The sequence below is a fragment of the Dasypus novemcinctus genome, chromosome 10, assembly GCF_030445035.2.
Source record: "Dasypus novemcinctus isolate mDasNov1 chromosome 10, mDasNov1.1.hap2, whole genome shotgun sequence".
NCBI classification, from domain to species: Eukaryota; Metazoa; Chordata; class Mammalia; order Cingulata; family Dasypodidae; genus Dasypus; species Dasypus novemcinctus.
The window spans coordinates 122,556,719-122,573,881 of NC_080682.1; the positions used below are offsets into that span (position 1 = coordinate 122,556,719).

The 17,163-nt window shown below is 36.6% G+C and overlaps 1 protein-coding gene across 2 annotated transcripts in view; it reads right to left on the reverse strand.

Moving 5' to 3' along the window:
• Positions 1 to 17,163, reverse strand: part of GRM5 (glutamate metabotropic receptor 5) — a 548,158-nt gene that overhangs the window by 88,451 nt on the left and 442,544 nt on the right. For both annotated transcript variants that reach the window (XM_058306158.1, XM_058306159.2), the window contains 2 exons: positions 10,411 to 10,579; positions 7,348 to 7,474 (listed from right to left, as the gene is read on the reverse strand). In XM_058306158.1, the coding sequence (XP_058162141.1) occupies positions 7,348 to 7,474; positions 10,411 to 10,579 (296 nt within the window). The remainder of the gene's footprint in view (positions 1 to 7,347; positions 7,475 to 10,410; positions 10,580 to 17,163) is intronic.

Below are 17,163 nucleotides of genomic sequence, written 5' to 3' on the forward strand. Positions count from 1 at the left end.
CAGGTTGACACAAATATGTTGAACACCTACTATGTTAGGCATTGTTCTACTGTCTGCAAATACAAATATGATTAAGGGACAGTTCTGTTCTTGAGAAACTAACATTTTAGTAGGGGATGCTAATAAGGACATAGATCGTTGAAATCCAGTTTGAAAAACAATTTAAAGAGTGACATGATGGGTATATACCCAGAAGAATTGAAAACTGGGACACAAACAGATATATGCAGATTAATGTTCACTACTGCTCAAAGATGGAAGCAACCCAAGTGCCCATAATAGATAGATAAGCAAATTGTGGCATATACATACAATTGAATATTACTCAGCTGTAAGAAGGAATTCAGTATTAACACATGGATAACATGGATAAATCTTGAAGACCTGTGTTGAGTGAAGTAGGCCAGTCACTGAAAGACAAATGTATGACCTCACTGATATGACTTAAGCAAATTGAAAAGACTCACAGAGCTAGAGTCTGGAAGATAGGTTATCAGGAGACAAGGAGTAGAATGTGGTAAGCTGAAGCTCAATATGGACAAAGCCTATGATAAGGAGGGAGTGGTTGGGTAGTGGATGGGGGGTGATTGTGGTGCAGTGATGTAATTGGGGTTGTCCAAGCTGGAATGTGAGGGGGGGCAAAGTGTGTGTGGGGGGTTAGATTAGACTATCCATGGAACTGGGGGGAGGGCTGGAGGAAGGAACAGGTGAACTCTGGGGATTTGTAAGTCTGTGATTGAAACTACAATGATGGGAATGTTCTTTTGGCAAATAGGGCAGGAGAAGGTTACTGGTGCAGGGCATTAGAAGTGGGGCGATATTTGAGAATGGGTGCCCCTGGGGCATGCTTCACTGTAATATGAATGTGTTCATCTTGGAATAGGGTGTTATCTCAGTGGGTGGAAGCACACAAAATAAACAAGAAAATATCAAACTCCCACCCTGGGGAGTCCTGCTATGTACATAATTATAGGGGCAAGAATCTCTTGAGAACATAGGCAGTGCCTAATAAAAGAAAACAGACCAATATGTCAAGCTCTCAATATTAATGCATGTAACTCTGAACCTTATATTTTTCAAAAACTGAAACTTGGTGGTTACCATAGGTTCTGAGGGGGAAGGGAGGAAAGAGTAGAATACATGGAACATAGGGCATTTTTAGGGCATTGGAATTATCTTGCACAATCTTGTAATGACAGATACAAGCCATTATAAATTTTGTCAAAACCTATGAAAGTGTATGGTGCAAACTGTAATCCATAATGTAAAACATTGACCATGGTTAGTAGCAATGCTTCAATATTCATTCATCAGGTTTAACAAATGTACCATACGCATGTAAGATGTTATTATTAGGGGAAAATGTGAGAGAGGAGAGGGTGGGGTAAATGGGAATCTCCGTATTTTCTCAGACACTGGGGGAATATATAGAAGAAATTGTCACTGTACATAAAAGACAACATATTTTATGGTGATGAAAGACACAATGAAAATTTTTATTTTATTTAAAAAATTTTTATTTTGCATTTTGTATATTATTTTTTTTTTTGTCTTTGCTTTTGGGGAGCTTTTGGATTGCAGAAGGATCACAGCTGTGGCAGGGGATGACTACTGGTACAGGGTGTCAGTGACAGGGGATGTCTGGGGAGGGGTGCACCTGGGGCATGCCTTTATGGAATACGAAGATATTCCCATGGTAATGGGGTGTTGTCTTGGTGGGTAGAGAACCAAACAATAACCAAAAGAATATTGAATTCCTGGGAAGTCCTGCTACATTCTTTAATAGAGTGGCAAGAATCTCTAGAGTACAGTGCAGTGCTTAGTGAAGGACAGACCAATATGCCAGGCCCTCAAAATTGCTGGCTGTACTTATGAACCTGGTTCTTGTGAAATTGAAGCTTAGCCTGGTAATATGCATTGCCTAAGAGTTAACTCCTGAAAGCCTCCTTGTTGCTCAAAGGTGGCCTCTCTCTAAGCCAAACTCAGCATATGAACTCACTAACTCTTCCCACCTCCACCTCCACATGGGACATAATTCCCAGGGATAAGCCTCTCTGTCATGGAGAGATTATTATCAAGTGCCAACTCATGACGCATTCAGAAAAAAATCCCAAGGGGAAAATATTATATACAAATGAGTTTTTATGGCTAAGAGATTTCAAAGTGAGTCCGGAGGTCATTCCAGAGGTTATGCTTATGCACGCCTTAGAAAGATCTCACTGACTGCCACAGTAAACAGTGCCTCAAGCAGGTGGGCTCTTGAAGACTCTACAGACATCTAGATACAATGGGCAGGGTGAATAACCCCAGGAACTTGGTACCCTGTCAGTGGGGCTTACCTTGGATTATACTTTCCCAGTGTATCAGAGTTAAGACACATTTATAATTTCCCGCCACATGGCTCTTCTGGCCCTTTTACTTGAACCTATAATTAGCACCATACTCAATAAAGATACGTTCCAGAGATGTAAATCTTTGCTCTCTTCACATGCTGGTTGAACCTGAATCTCAGCAGAGCTGCAACACCTACTTTTCAGTTCACTATACTCACCCAGGACAACTAACAAAAGAATGATGATGGACAATGCCTATCCCAAAAAACAGAGTATATACAACTGCAAGATAGTTCCATCCATCTGCCCCATGGGATCTTGGGCCCCTCTCAATCAGAAACAGAATGGGCATCACCATCCCCAAATCCTCAAGATTGAGGATTGAGCAAACCCAAGCAGGGAATGAAACTATGGGCTAAAGTAGACTTCTTATTCTAGCAACGGAAGAAATTGTAACACTGATATAAAGGCAGTGGTCACCAGAGGTTCTGAGGAGAGGGAGAGGGAAGAATAGGTATAACACAGGGCATTTTTTGGGCCATTGCAATTGGTCTGCATGATATTGCAATGACAGATACAGGCCATTATACATTTTATCAAAACCTATAAAATTGTGAGTTCAAAGTGTAAACTATAATGTAAGCTACAGACCATGGTTAGTAGCAGTGCTTCAAAATGTGTTCATCGGTTGTAACAAATGTACCACACTAATGAAAGATGTTAATGTGGGAAAATGTGGGAGGAGAAAGGATAAAGGACATGGGAATCTTCCTATCTTTTTGATGTAACATTTATGTAATCTAAAGCTTTTTTAAAAATAAAATTTAAATAAAAGAAAAAAAAAAAGAATGAAGCAGAATTTTCATTAAAAATACAGAAGAGGGAAACTTAGGTATACCAAAGAAGGTTTTATGGAGAAGGTGACACCTGAGAAGAGTAAGGAAGTATGATTAGGAGATAATCAGTTTAAGAAAGATGGGTAAAGGAATTTCAGGCAGAGAGCACAACATCTGCAAGGGCAGGGAGGACTTAAATTGCATTGTGTATATATAAGTATTATAAGCAATCCCTGATACTAGAATATAATATGAAAGGTGACAAATGTTGATAATTGAAGCTAGAATGATCAAAGAAGGATGAGGGAGTTAGGGAATATTGTATGTCATGTTGAAAAGTTAGATATGAAACCATTGGTAACATTGTAACACAAGAAAAAAGAAAACACTTGTATTTTGGATACATTATCCTAAAGCATGATGAAAAGTGGATTTATAAGCATAAGGTATAAACATGCAGGAAGGGAAATAAACTGGGAATTTACTACAAGAGTGGAGTTAAAGGTGATAAGACCCCAGTCTAAGGAAGAGGTGTATCAATGGAGAAGAGTGGAGGGAGTTAAATATTTAGCAATTCATATAATTAGTTCTAATATATGATTAGATATGGGTAGCTAGGGACAGAGAAAAGCGTAAGATGACTCACCTCTGTTTACTTGAGGCAAATAGGAGGATGAGGATCCATTAACTGAAAGAGAAGCTATAAAGAGGGAAGCAAGTCTATGCTTAGTTAAAGGGTACATAGGCAGATGATGAGGTTTGGACATCGTAGATTGAGATACAGGTGGCCTAACCAAGTGGAGATGTTCAGCAAATAGCTGGATTCATGAGTCTGAAACTTAGGAAAGGAATACAAGAGCACATATGTAATAGATAAATCCATCAGAATAAATGGTATCAATGGGAGAGATTGTGTAGAGGGAGAATAACAATGAACTAATGATGGAACCCTGGCAAACATCAATCTTTATGGATCTGGACTAAGTGGAAGAGGCAACAAAAGAACTGGGAAGTGTCTAGGAGGTCAGAGCAACCTATGTCACATCATGGCTGGCAGGAGAGAACTTTAAGAGAGTGTGCCGTTTCAAGACCATTAAATTGAGCAGAAACTTTTTGCAAAATAAGGACTGCCATTGACCATCAAGTTTGGTAATATGGTGGTCAACGGTATTTTAAACAGCCAGGGAAGAGATGGAGACATGTTGATATGATGAATCAAGTACAAGGAAGTAAAAAAGGAATGTTGATTACTCATTCAAGAATGTTGATTGGAAAAAGGGATGAGATAGGATCAACGACTGGAGGGTTTGTCTTTAAATTATAGAAGGGCTATCACTGAGATGATAAGAAAGATAGAAGGGTGTGAATACCTTTAGTAGTGTGCAAAAATAATTCACTGGCCATTCCTCATTCTCCTATATGTCTTAATTCCAAAAAAAGCTTCCTCTTTCTAATATAATTTTCGCATTAAAAAAAAATGAGCTTCAACTCATGCCTTAAGAATAAACCTTCCCAAATTCTCCAGAGTTAATTATGCTTTTCTCAATGTTTTCATAATATTTTTTCATTCTTTATTTGTAGCATTTGTTACCTTTGCTATTTTATATTTAAATGCTTTTTTCTCCCATTAGATTACAAGTTTCTCAGAAATTTAGAAATTCAAGCTATTTCTTTTTTTTCTGGTTCCTATTGTATTATCTAGCACATAGGAAGACCTTAATTTGTTAATTAATATGTACTTGGAGTATAAACTGTAATGCAAACTATCATCCATGGTTAGTGGCAATGCTTCAATATATGGTCATCAATTGTAACAAATGTACCACACTAATGAAGAATGTTGTCAATGTGGGAAAGTGTGGGAAGGGTAGGAAGTGGGGCATATGGGAATTCCCTATACTTTTTATGTAACATTTATATAATCTAAAGTATCTTAAAAAATGCATTTTAAAAAGTATAAAAAAAAACACAAAGTCCTCTCAAACTAATCATCTATAAAACTAAACTACTTATCTTTCTCAAATAATGTATTTATTTCTCCATTCTTCAGGGCAGACAATTTGGCAGCATCCAGTGACACTGTCCACAGCCAATTTATATGTATACACTGTTAATTCTTCTCAGATCTTCCAATGCCACTGTCTTGTTCAAGACTCCAAGAACTTTAACCTGCTGTGTAGTCATCTAACTTGTGTCAGTGCTTCAACTTTCCATACCCCTGCAATCCATTCTCCCTCACAGCACGAAGGTATTTTTAAAATACACATCCAATCATGGTTTTCTTCTACTAAAACACAAGGCTGAGCATGACCTAGCCCCTGCAATGGTATTAATCTCTTCTAATGCCATTGCCTTCTTTGCTTACCATGACATGGCCATAGAGATCTCCACACACACTGTCCCCTCAGCCAGAAAAGCCTTTTTCATTAGTCCTTGCTAGTTGCTTTTATTTATCCTTCTGATCTCAGCTAATTTTTGCTTTTTCAGAGAAATCTTCCCTGACCAAATTTTTAATTGTCTTCCCAATTCTTTCCTTCTTCTCTTTAAACTTTTGGTCTTTTACTTCATATTATTTAGCACAATTTGTCAACGCTTGTGTGTTTGCACACATATATACACAGATGTGTGTGTGAGAGAGAGAGAGAGAGAGAGAGAGAAAGAGAGAGAGAGAAATGTCTAGTTTGTCTATTCAACAAAATGTATTGAAGGTTTTGTGTTTAGTACTAAGTTGGTTCTGGAGCCACCAGAAGTAATAAAAGTGTAAGTTCATTGTCTGTTGGTGAAAATAGGACACAAATGCTAACATGAGGAACTTGGATATTTTACTAAATCAGTGTTGTTTTGTTGTTGTTGTTGTTTTATGATGTGGACCACCAACCACGAAGTGTAGCGGTGCTCAGAGATGTATTCTCCAAATGCAATGAATGTCTCATGATGATGGATGAGGTTGTTGCTATGAGGGGAGGAGTGGGGTGAAGGAGGTGGGGGGTATATAGGGACCTCATATTTTTTTAATGTAATATTAAAAAAATAAACAGAGACAAAAAAAAAAAAAAAAAGAAAAGGAATGTCTTCTTAATGAAAGCTCATCACTAAAACAAATCCCTAAAGTGAACTGATCTCAAAAGGCATAGGATCACAAGGTTTTTAGAACCAGGCTTTCGAATAAGCTAATTCCACTGGGAGGGCTGGGTCCCATCACTGATGACTTTGTCTTCTTGCCTCTAGGAGTTTCTTGCTAAATTCATTTGAACTCTAAAACCACCAGACTGCCCTACATACCACAGGGTTTGCCCTCTGTCTGACATGCAAACTCAGGTTCTTTGGTCCAGTCCTCATGCTCCCATGTCCATAATCTATATTCTCTTATAACATTTTAATCATATATTTACATGATTAAACTGTGAACTTCCTTTATTAAATTGTGAACTTCTTTAAAGTAGACATATTACCTTTATTTCCATGATTTTATTTCATTGAAAGGCAAATAAGCATATTGTATACACTAGCTTTAAAGAATATTTATTGGAGAAAAGATGAAGGAATCAATGAGGTAATCATAGTTTGTTTTCATATTGCAAAGATCAGAATTGACTGTGAAATATATTCTAAATAACACATGACATATTTTTTAACATCTTTTGGAGCAAAACAGAAAACAACAAAAAACTCCAACCCAAATCAAAACAAACAAACAAACAAATAAGCAGAGACATGTCTTGCCCTGTGCCAACATTACTTGAAAACTCTTATTAGTTGGAGCATCCTAGTTTCAATTGAGGAAAATCCCGGAGAGAAAGAAAGACTTTTAGATCAACTTCTACCCAATAATGCGCTACCTTCTTGCTTTTGGATATATGATGATTCCTCCATCCCTGCCTCAAAGGATGTACTTAATTGTGTCCCTGCTTATCCTGAAGATGGACTGAGAATACCCAGTAAACAACTGAGGGATTCTGATCAAGTTTGGGGGATTGGGGTTGGGATTACAGGCAGGTCTCTCCCTGAAATCTAAACACTTTTATGATTAGTCTAGGATTTGGGAGGGCTTCTATTCTGAAGGGAGTTCTTTGCCACATAAACAAGATGTGAAATCTAGGATGGGAAACACTTGAAGATGTGACCCTCCCTCTCCGTGTCTTTGTTCAGTTGACCTTTGAGGAATGTGATACATGTACCTGTAAGGTCATCAGTGGGCCAAGACCCCAGCTGGCATGCCTTGCAGGTGTACTCATCAAAAACATACTCATTCTCTTTACAGGGTGTACAGGTCCAACAACAGCTGACTTCTCCCTTCCGGATCACCTAAAGCAAATATTTTTAACAATTGATTATTTTGTTTGCATAAATAAAACAAAAAGCAATTCCTTTTTTAAATGTACTGCTTCAAAAGCCAAAACAGCTTTCCCATATATTACTTCAAATGTTATCAAAAAGGCAGTATATGAATTAATATTTTCACTTCATAATTAAAGAAACTGAGGTTGAGTTAAACAACCAGTTCAATACCATAAAATTGGTTGGCTTAATTCTAGTTGAATAATAACAAAAAAGAACGTTGCTTAACTCTTAATGTTCAAATAATTGTCCATATTGATTTAAAAAAGAATTAGGAACTTTTATTGGGTAGAAAAGCAGAAGCTTGAATTAAGAGGCAGAAGATGAAGATTTTTCCTGAGTTACTCTTTTGGTCTCCTTTTCCACTAAAAATCTGGTTCAATAAATCCTATTCCTTATTTGAGTAGTCCTTTTTGTTTGGGATGAAGGTGAATGAGGTCATTGAGACTATTATACACCTCTTCATCTGTTTGATTTTTTAAGTCAAAGAAAATAATTGAAATTATTAAACAGTTGAAAGAGCCCCAGATGTTATTCTTTAGAAATGGATGTGCCAGTTTTGGTTTTTTTGTTTTGTTTTTTCACCACTGGTACATTGAATAACCTCTGTGGAATAGAGATAGCATTAATTAAACATTCTTATAAATAATTAAAACTGTGATTAATAACCAGCAATAACCAGAAACAGCGATGATTACAATTTATATTTTGTTTGATATGTTAACTCTATTAATATTCTTTGTTAACGACAACTTTTAGGTATCTATGACCAAAAATGATTGTATGCTGGCACCATTTCCTTACATTTACTACGCTTCCTTGGTTCTTGAAACAGCGACAACACCAGTAGGGAATCAAGAAAAAGGGCCTGAAAAGTCCATTCCCTGAAATAATGATTTAATTGAGGCAATACTGCTAACTGGACCTACTTAATCTAGCTAAAATATATATCATAATACTATTGAATATTATTTCATGACCATTTAGTGCATACTATATACTGTTATCTCATTAAAACTTTACAATAATTCTTTATGAACTAGCTATTATTATTTCATTCATTTCATAGGAAAGAACTGAGGGTAAATGAGGGATCAAATAATATATGTTGGACTTTAAGACTCATGCTCATAAATATTGAGCCTTATCGGTATACATAAAAATTGAGTTCATGATGTTTTGGAAGAACCTGGAAATCAAGATGCACCAGGGTGTCAATCTTACTTCACCCACTAAGTAGTTGTATGGCCTTCAACTGTTCTTCGTTTATCCTTATTCTTCAAACCACATCCATAGTTTTTATAAAAACAGTTCACACTTTTTACATCTAGGGTTTCCTAAGGATTAAAAATCATCAGAGGGATTTTTAAACTGTAGAACACTCTAAAAATGTTATCTATTTTTACTAGTAGTATGCATACAAAATACTAATATAGAAAATGAAAATTTTCATTTTCAGGACAATTTTCATCCTTGGACAATTACTGTATATTGTAAAATGCAAGGAAATGTATTTTAAATACTGGAATATTCTTTGCTTAGGACCTTAGCAGGGCCTAGAAAATGAAATAAGCTGAATTTCCCCTCCTAGAAATTTGTTGGCTTCATGTGCCTCAATTTGTATTGATTTGTGAATTTCAGTTTTTTCCAAAATTAGCTCATGCTCCTCTCCTTGAATCATTCCAATATTGTAGTTTCTTTATGAATCAATAGTGACACTGTACCAAGTGCTCCTCTGATCATTCAGCTCTGACTTGTTCATTACTTTAGCTTGTTCTCCTGTGTTTCACATTCATGTTGAACACTAGAGATTGTGACAGTTCTTTTTTCATAGCAATTCCCATCCTTTTTGAATAACCTGATGGTGTGTTGCTTTCTTTCTGAATACCAACCTGCAATGTGTTTGAAACTTTGCTAGAGCAAACACTTTCATGGACATTAACTTTACAACTCTCTCAACAATGCTGCGAGATGCAGATCTCATTAATGAAGTTGTTCAGGTACAACTGTATACCATATGAAGAAAATACAATGAATTGTGTTTTAAATAGAGTGAAAGTGTTTAGTTGAAAAAAACAGAACTTGGAATTTAAAAAAAGCCTAAACAAACATTATTGCAAATTAGCCACTACTAAAAATGCACTAATAGGGAGTACAATTCTTCTACTGTGTAAAAATTCTTCACAAATATGGTTTCAACCTGTCATTGAAACTATCTCTTGTATAATAACCATATAGAGCCATGTACTCTAGACCATTCACTATCATTCCAAAATAGTTTTCAATGAACCATTACTGTACTTTCCCTACCACCATTCCCTCTGCATATAAGACCTTTTTCCCACATCTTTCTCTGAAATCTGACCCATTTTCATGGTCCCATTTCTTATATCTGAATCAGAAGAAATCTCATTCTCTTTGGTTTGACCTTATATAGACACCTCCCACCCCACACACACCTTTTCCTTTCCTAAAGAAGTCACATTTTATATGGCGTACTTGTCTGTGGCCATGATGTTTTTCCTTATCTAGATTCTAGCTTTTCTACGACTAAAGGATGTCTCACTTATTTTGGTCCCACTGTTCTCAATTATCATATTAATAGGAGTTTGATAAGTAATTGGAAGATAGTACTCTTTCCAACTCTGAACCATTTATTCCATGAAGGTAGCAAGGGTGTGGGAAAAAAATGAGTCCTTTGGTCGAATCAGTCGAACTGCTAACACTATTGTAGACAATATTCTAGACACCACAAGGAAATAATTAGGAGACTAAAAAAAATTCTGACTTTAGAGGTTTACAAATAAAAGGTAAGACAAAAATCCAATTTTTAAGAAGAGCCAGTGATAATTGACAGTTTTAAATGTACAGCAAAACTGAAAGAAACACAAACTCTATTTTACCTTTATCTGGCCTTTCTCACATGGCTCACTGCACACAGATCTGATGACAGTGCTTTTCTTGGACCAAACTTCATCATCATCCATTTTTAATTCTCCATTGTCCCAGCTTCCAACATTGATGTAATCAAAATAATCTTTTCCCATTTCCTTGAAATTCATGATTTCATATCTTGGGAAGAAGAATAAAATAAATATTTGGCTAATAATGTAAATATTAAGATATGAATAAAAATAGATTTGATTCACATCCCCCCCCCGCAAATGTATCTACTGACTTATTAGTGACACAGGAATTTTCCAAGACTGTGTACTTAAAGTACCAAAAACAAACAATATCAAAAAACCCACTGTTTGTTTTCTTCAGAGGCAATTTTTTGCTTTCAAGCTTACACCTGAAATAGAAAGTAATCTAATGTGAAAAAGAGACTTGACCTCAGCAGGTTGATAGAGGTTTTGAAATAGCTTCAAGAAACTTAAACAAATACTACTGTTAGGCTTCTAACAAAGATAAAAACAGTTTTTGTCGCCACTCAAGTACAATGATAAAATTTTTCTTTGGTAACCAATTGAAGAATTTGGTGAATCTTTAATCTTCAATTTTAGAGAATGAGGGACTAATCTGGATAGGGCTGATAGTCTCCTTTCTAATAACTCTTTACCAATGTCAAAGTTCATTATAGTAAGACAATTTCAGATATGATGCTTAAAATAAGTTGGAAAATGGATACCCTTTAAAGCACCTCATGTAATGTAAAAATGATGGAAGAGACTAGCATCTTGTTGTTCTCAGTCTATATTAGCTCTTGTTCTTATTGAGTGTGGGCATGGAAATATAAAGGGGGGATAATCTGATGTGCTTCTGTACAAGTCTTTCCTTATATACAAGAACATTTCCAGAGAAGCATTCTTGAAGTGTTGTCCATCCGGGAACACTGGAGGAGCTCTACCACCATCGTAGTTTAGGTGGACAATGTGTTCCCATGTACCTGTTGGGGGTTGAATCATGTCCCCAACAAATGATGTTCAAGTCTTAATTTGCATTTTTGTGGGTGTGAGCCTGTTGGAAAAGAGGACCTTGAAGACGCCATTCTCAGTTAAGGTGGATCTCATTTGTGAACAGGGTCTTTCATGACCCTATTTTGGATGAAGACAGATTGAATCGGATGGGTCTTAGTCCAAATGACTGGAGGCCTCATAAAGAGAGGAAATGTGGATGAATTCTGTCAGGAGAAGCCAGAAGTCAGCAGAAGCCAAAAGAGCAGCTAGAGGGAGAGGGAGATTGCTTTGTGACAGAGGATTCCCTCCTCAGAATGCTCCTGACCTCGGGACAAAGCATGTCCTCACTGGCACCTCGGTGTTGGACTCTATCCTTCAAAACTGTGACACAATAAATGCCTACCCATTGTATGTTATTTGTCGTAGCAGCTCTGGAAAATGACGCACAAGTACCCTATGTTTTTACCCCCGGGGACTATGGAACTGGCACATAGGCTTTTAAAAATGCCTTCTTGAACTTTCTGCATGTGGAGCTTCTGGAGAGAGAGATGGATGCAAAACTTTGTAACTTTTGGGCACAAGTGACTAGGTTTGCATACTCAGCCCCAGGCTCTGCACAGAATTGCTGAGAATAAACCTGGCACCAATCTCTTGGGGCTGGCATTGTAATATGATACCTATTGTTTTCACTCCCAATCACATTTTTTTACGGTACTGTCTTTGTCAGAAAGTTAACTCACTTTTAAACTTTGTCAGCTGTTAGGTAGTTGAAGAATTACCTAAAGTATTTTATTTGCCATCAGTAATAATTCTGAGTAGTGGTCTAAATTCCACTTTTAAATCAAAAGAACCAATTATTAAGGATACAATACTGGTCCTATGACCTGCCACTGTGTCGTGGTAGTCCCACAGCTACTAAGTGTTCAATCAGCTGAGCTATTAGAACACAGAACATGGAGGTCAAATGTAGTCATATATTATATCATTCGCTACTTTGAGCAAATAACCTATGTTGAGAGAAAGAAAGAAATGTCTGTGTCAGGAGGTTTCTTTCTGTGCTGCCGCTGATTTGAAGAAAAATGAGGGTTTCTTTGTCCTCCCCCCAAGGAGCCATCCGGCATATTTCTACTAATTCTTAACTCTGACAAAGTCTAATTCAACCTATGAAGTTCACAGATAATGAAACTGAAGCTCGGGGAGATTAATGAGAATGGTCAGGTCCCAGGGCATGCAAGTGTCAGCTCCAGCCTCTAAACTCAGCTTTTAAACTTCAAGTGTTCTTCGCAGCTGGACTGCTCCAATTCTACTCGCTAGAGTGAAGAGATCAATTTTCCATCACTTGTATACTGCAGAAATCTGACCCAATCTACATTTTAAGGTGCTTATCTTTACACTCAGTAATCTTTTGTTTTATATAGAAGATACTGGAGAAAGTCAAGAGATCCAGTTAAAAAAAAATAGACAAATCTATAGAATGCAGAATGTTATGTTTTGCAGGGAAGTGATTTCAAGAAAAGTTAAACCTTAGTTTTTTTCAGACCAATCCACCTCTTCTAACTACATTGGAGACAATGAATTCCCCTCTGGAATTAGCCTTTAGTTTTCTGGTAATTGTGTTTTTTTTCCTACAAGAAAAATACAGGATAAATACAAAGAGACATTATTTCTATTTTCTATATCTGTGAAAATATAATATTGCTTTAAAAATATTTGGTAGTAGTTATACTATAAAAGAGATAGATAAGAATTAATCCTTTACAAAAGAAGACATTCCCTTCTCTTGTATATTTGTATTGCTTCTTTTCATTTCAATGACAGGATGCAGATTTTATTTTTCAGCTAAAGTGAGACAAATTGAGTGTTTCAAAAAGTATTTAGATTTTTACTTAAATTTTAGGTGAAAACTAAACACATGTTGTAATGGCTTCCAGCAATGTTTATCCATTTTTTTAATGTGTGCAAATGTATTTTATTTTCCAAAAAAGAGCACAATTAAATATAATCTGTTTTGACAACTTTGGAGGTCCAAGTTGCACATATTCAACTTCAGAATCAAAGATTAGTATGTCTTTCCGATCACATGTCACTTGGGTATAAATTCTTCCCCCACTTCTTTCCTCCTTGTCCTACCACTCCCTCTTCTTCTTTTTACCTTTCCCCACTCCTTTTCCTCCTCCTCTTCTTCCTCCTCCTCAGCTGCTGCAACTGCTTCTGGTGCACAGTGTTGATCTTCCTGAAAACTATATATTTCAAATGTAACGTAAGGGGAAAAAAATCTTAGCTAAATTATTCTTACTTGATGCATGTACTTAAAAGTTGCTTAGTGTCCTTGTTCTAATACTACTTGATTATGTGAACTTGGCCATGTCTCTTTCTTTCTCTGGGACTCAGTTTTCTCCAGGAAAATTCAGAAGTTGAAAGAGATCTTCTCCATGATCCTTCCATAGCCAGTGCCATATTTTAAGAATTGGTTTACGAAACAAGTCATGTATCTGCAAATTTCTAGTATTCTAGCTTCGTTTTCTATTTACCCCATGTTTTTGTCCTTCTGTTCCTCTTTCCTGCCTTTTTTCAGGTTAATTATTTTTTTCAGTATTTTGCTATAAGTTTTTAAGATATTCCTCTTTGGAGTAATATTTTTGGTTGTTGTTCAAGGGATTACAATACGTATCCTTAACTTATTCTACTTATGTTAGCCACTTAACATAAAATACAAGAACCTCCCTTTCTTCCATTGTTGTCAAATAATGGACATCTGCAGGCTTATAACCCCTATAGTAATCCAATGTTGCTTTATTCGGTTGCACCATGTATGTAATTGATCTCTGTGTTTCCCCTCCCCCATTAGAGTCCATCCCCAGCAGTAGCCAGGCCTCCGAAGTCCTACTTCTCAGTGGATGCTCTATTCTAGAGAATAGGAGACTTTTGCTGTAAAGGGTCAGAGAAAATATTTTAGGCTTTGTGAGACGGTCTCTGTTGCAAATGCTTAATTCTGCCCTTGTTATGAAAGCAGCCAGAGACAACACCCAAGTGTATGAATGTAACTATGTTCCAATAAAACCTTATTTACATGGAAAAAATATACCAAATGTAGGCTGTAGACCATGGTTAGTGGTAATGGTGTGATGATGTTATCTCATAATCTGTAACAAATGTTCCAAAACAATGCAGTGTGTTGGTGGAAGAGTGATGTATGAGAATTCCACACATTAGTGTGATTACTTTGTAAGTTCATAACTTCTCTAATAAATATATATATATGTAAAAAACAATAACACCTTTATTTATTTAAAAAGGTGATAGTGTTGGTGAAAATGTAGAATGGTGCAGCTTGTGTGGAAGACAGTTTTATGGTTCCTCAGGAAACTAAATATTTATCGGCTGTATGATCCAGCATTCCCTCTACTAGGAATATATCCAGAAGAACTGACAACAGTGATGCAGGCAGACATTTGCACACTCATGTTCACAGCAGCAGTATTCACACCTGCCAAAAGAGGGAAGCAACCCAAGTGTCCACCAAGCGTGGACACTTGATAAACACTTGATAAACAAAATGTGGTATATACACACAATGGAACACTACGCTGCTGTAAGAAGAAAAGAAATTGGGACACATATGACAATATGGATGAAACTTGAGGACTTATGCTGACTGAAATAAGCCAGACACAGAAGGATGAATATTGTACGGTCTTGCTAATGTGAACGAAATACAAAGAACACATGGAGTTAAAACCTAAAGTGCAGATTACTGCAAGGTAGGATGAGGGCTTAGAAGGGGTACTGATGCTTAATGTATGTAGAATTTTTAATTAGTTTGACTGTAAAAGTGTGGAAATAGAGTTGATGGTAACACATTATAGTGAATATAACTAGCATGGCAGGTTTATAAATGGGATTGTGACTGAAAGGGGTAGCATAGGGATGTAAATGTCAGTTGGAAGAAAGATAGAGAATAATCTAGGGACTAAATAACAATGATTCTGGAGGTGGATGAGGATTGTGGTTAATAGTATGAATATAGGAATGTTCTTCCATGACGTAGAATAAACTTAACACCATTACTACAAGGTGGTAAGAATATGGTTATGCATGGGAAAACTACAATTAATGTAACTTATGGACTATAGTTAACAACATACTGTAATAGTCTTGCATCACTGTCAAAGAATGTACTCTACCAATAATAGGGGGATGGGATTTTTTCTTTTGGATTAAGGAAAACATTCACAAACTGACTGAGGCAATGATTGGACAACTCTGTGATAAGAGTAAGAGCCACTGACTGTACGTTTTGGATAGATTGTATAAGGCATAGAACTATATAACACAGTGAATCACATGGTAGAAGATGGATTAATAGGGCAAATAAAAGAACTGGAGGAAATGTACAATGCTAATACATGGTGTTAACAACAAGGAGTGTATGGAAAAAGTACACCAAACGTAAACTATGGACCATAATTAGTGGTAATAGTCTGACGATGTTCTTTCATAATCTGTAACAAATGTTCCACAACAATGGAAAGTGCTGGTGGAGGGGTGATGAATGGGAATTCTGTTCATTATGCATTATTGTTTGTAAGTTCACAACTTCTCTAATAAAAATACATATTTTAAAAGCAAGATTTGGCCAAGGGACCATATAGTTTGCCAACCTTGCTCTATTTCTTTGATGATAAATGTAAAGGTCCCTATTTCTTATCTGTAATTCTGAAAACTTAGAACTCTGAAAACTATTAATTTTTTCATAACTCAAAATATGACCCAGTCTGAACTTAGCTCCTGCCAAAACCTGGTACTGTATTCACTTTTTTTCTGCAGAAACATTAATTTGTTGATTAGAGGGTACTGTCCCAAATCATACTGGAGCACTACATGGATTGTATAAACATTTCTAAATTCAAAAATTCTGAAGTCCAGACCGTAACTAGCATTAAGGATTTCATTAAAGGATTGTGTACTTAGAGTAGTATAATCAGGTGTGAGTTGTAAAAACACTGATTATAATGTACTCTCCAGTGATCCACAAATGCATGTGTGGCCTCACATTTCCTGCTCTTCCAGCTTCCCCCGTTTAGGATCTTTCTTTGTGACCCTGCAAACTAGGAGTATCCCTCATCACCCAAGACTCCTTTGCTTCCTTCCACAGCTGGGAATATAAAGATTTGATCCAGCGGAGCAGTAACTTTTACTTTCCAGAAGTAATAACATAATACTTACAAATACATTTCACACAAAAGAGTGGCCTTTAAATTTCACTCCTGCTTGCTTGATTCCTCAGCAGGCTGTGGGATAAAGCTAAGAGCTGAAGCGGAGCAGATGACGTTAGAATCTTGGCTGTGCCATTTACTAGACTGTGTCTTTGGGCAAGCCATTTAACCTTTACAGGTTTTAATTTTATCAGCTGTAAAAGATAATAGTATGAAACTAACTGATGACTTATCAGTGGCTTAATGTAATACCCAACCGTAATAGTGCATGGATAGTCTCTAGCCAACAGTGAATCCCCAGAAACTGTGTGCAAAATTTTATGTATATTGTTCTGGAGAGAACCATCTATAAACTTCACCTGAGTCATAAAGGGATTCATAGTCCTAGAAAAGGTTAAGAACTAACGTTCTAAATATGTCCCATTACAGCGTATTTGCAGGGTCATGTATGAGGCAGTGATCTTCTGCCTGGGCTATTCGAGTTTCCCATTGGAACAAGGCAGAGCCATTGAGCCATGCCTTACTGCCCCGTTTTTTGGAG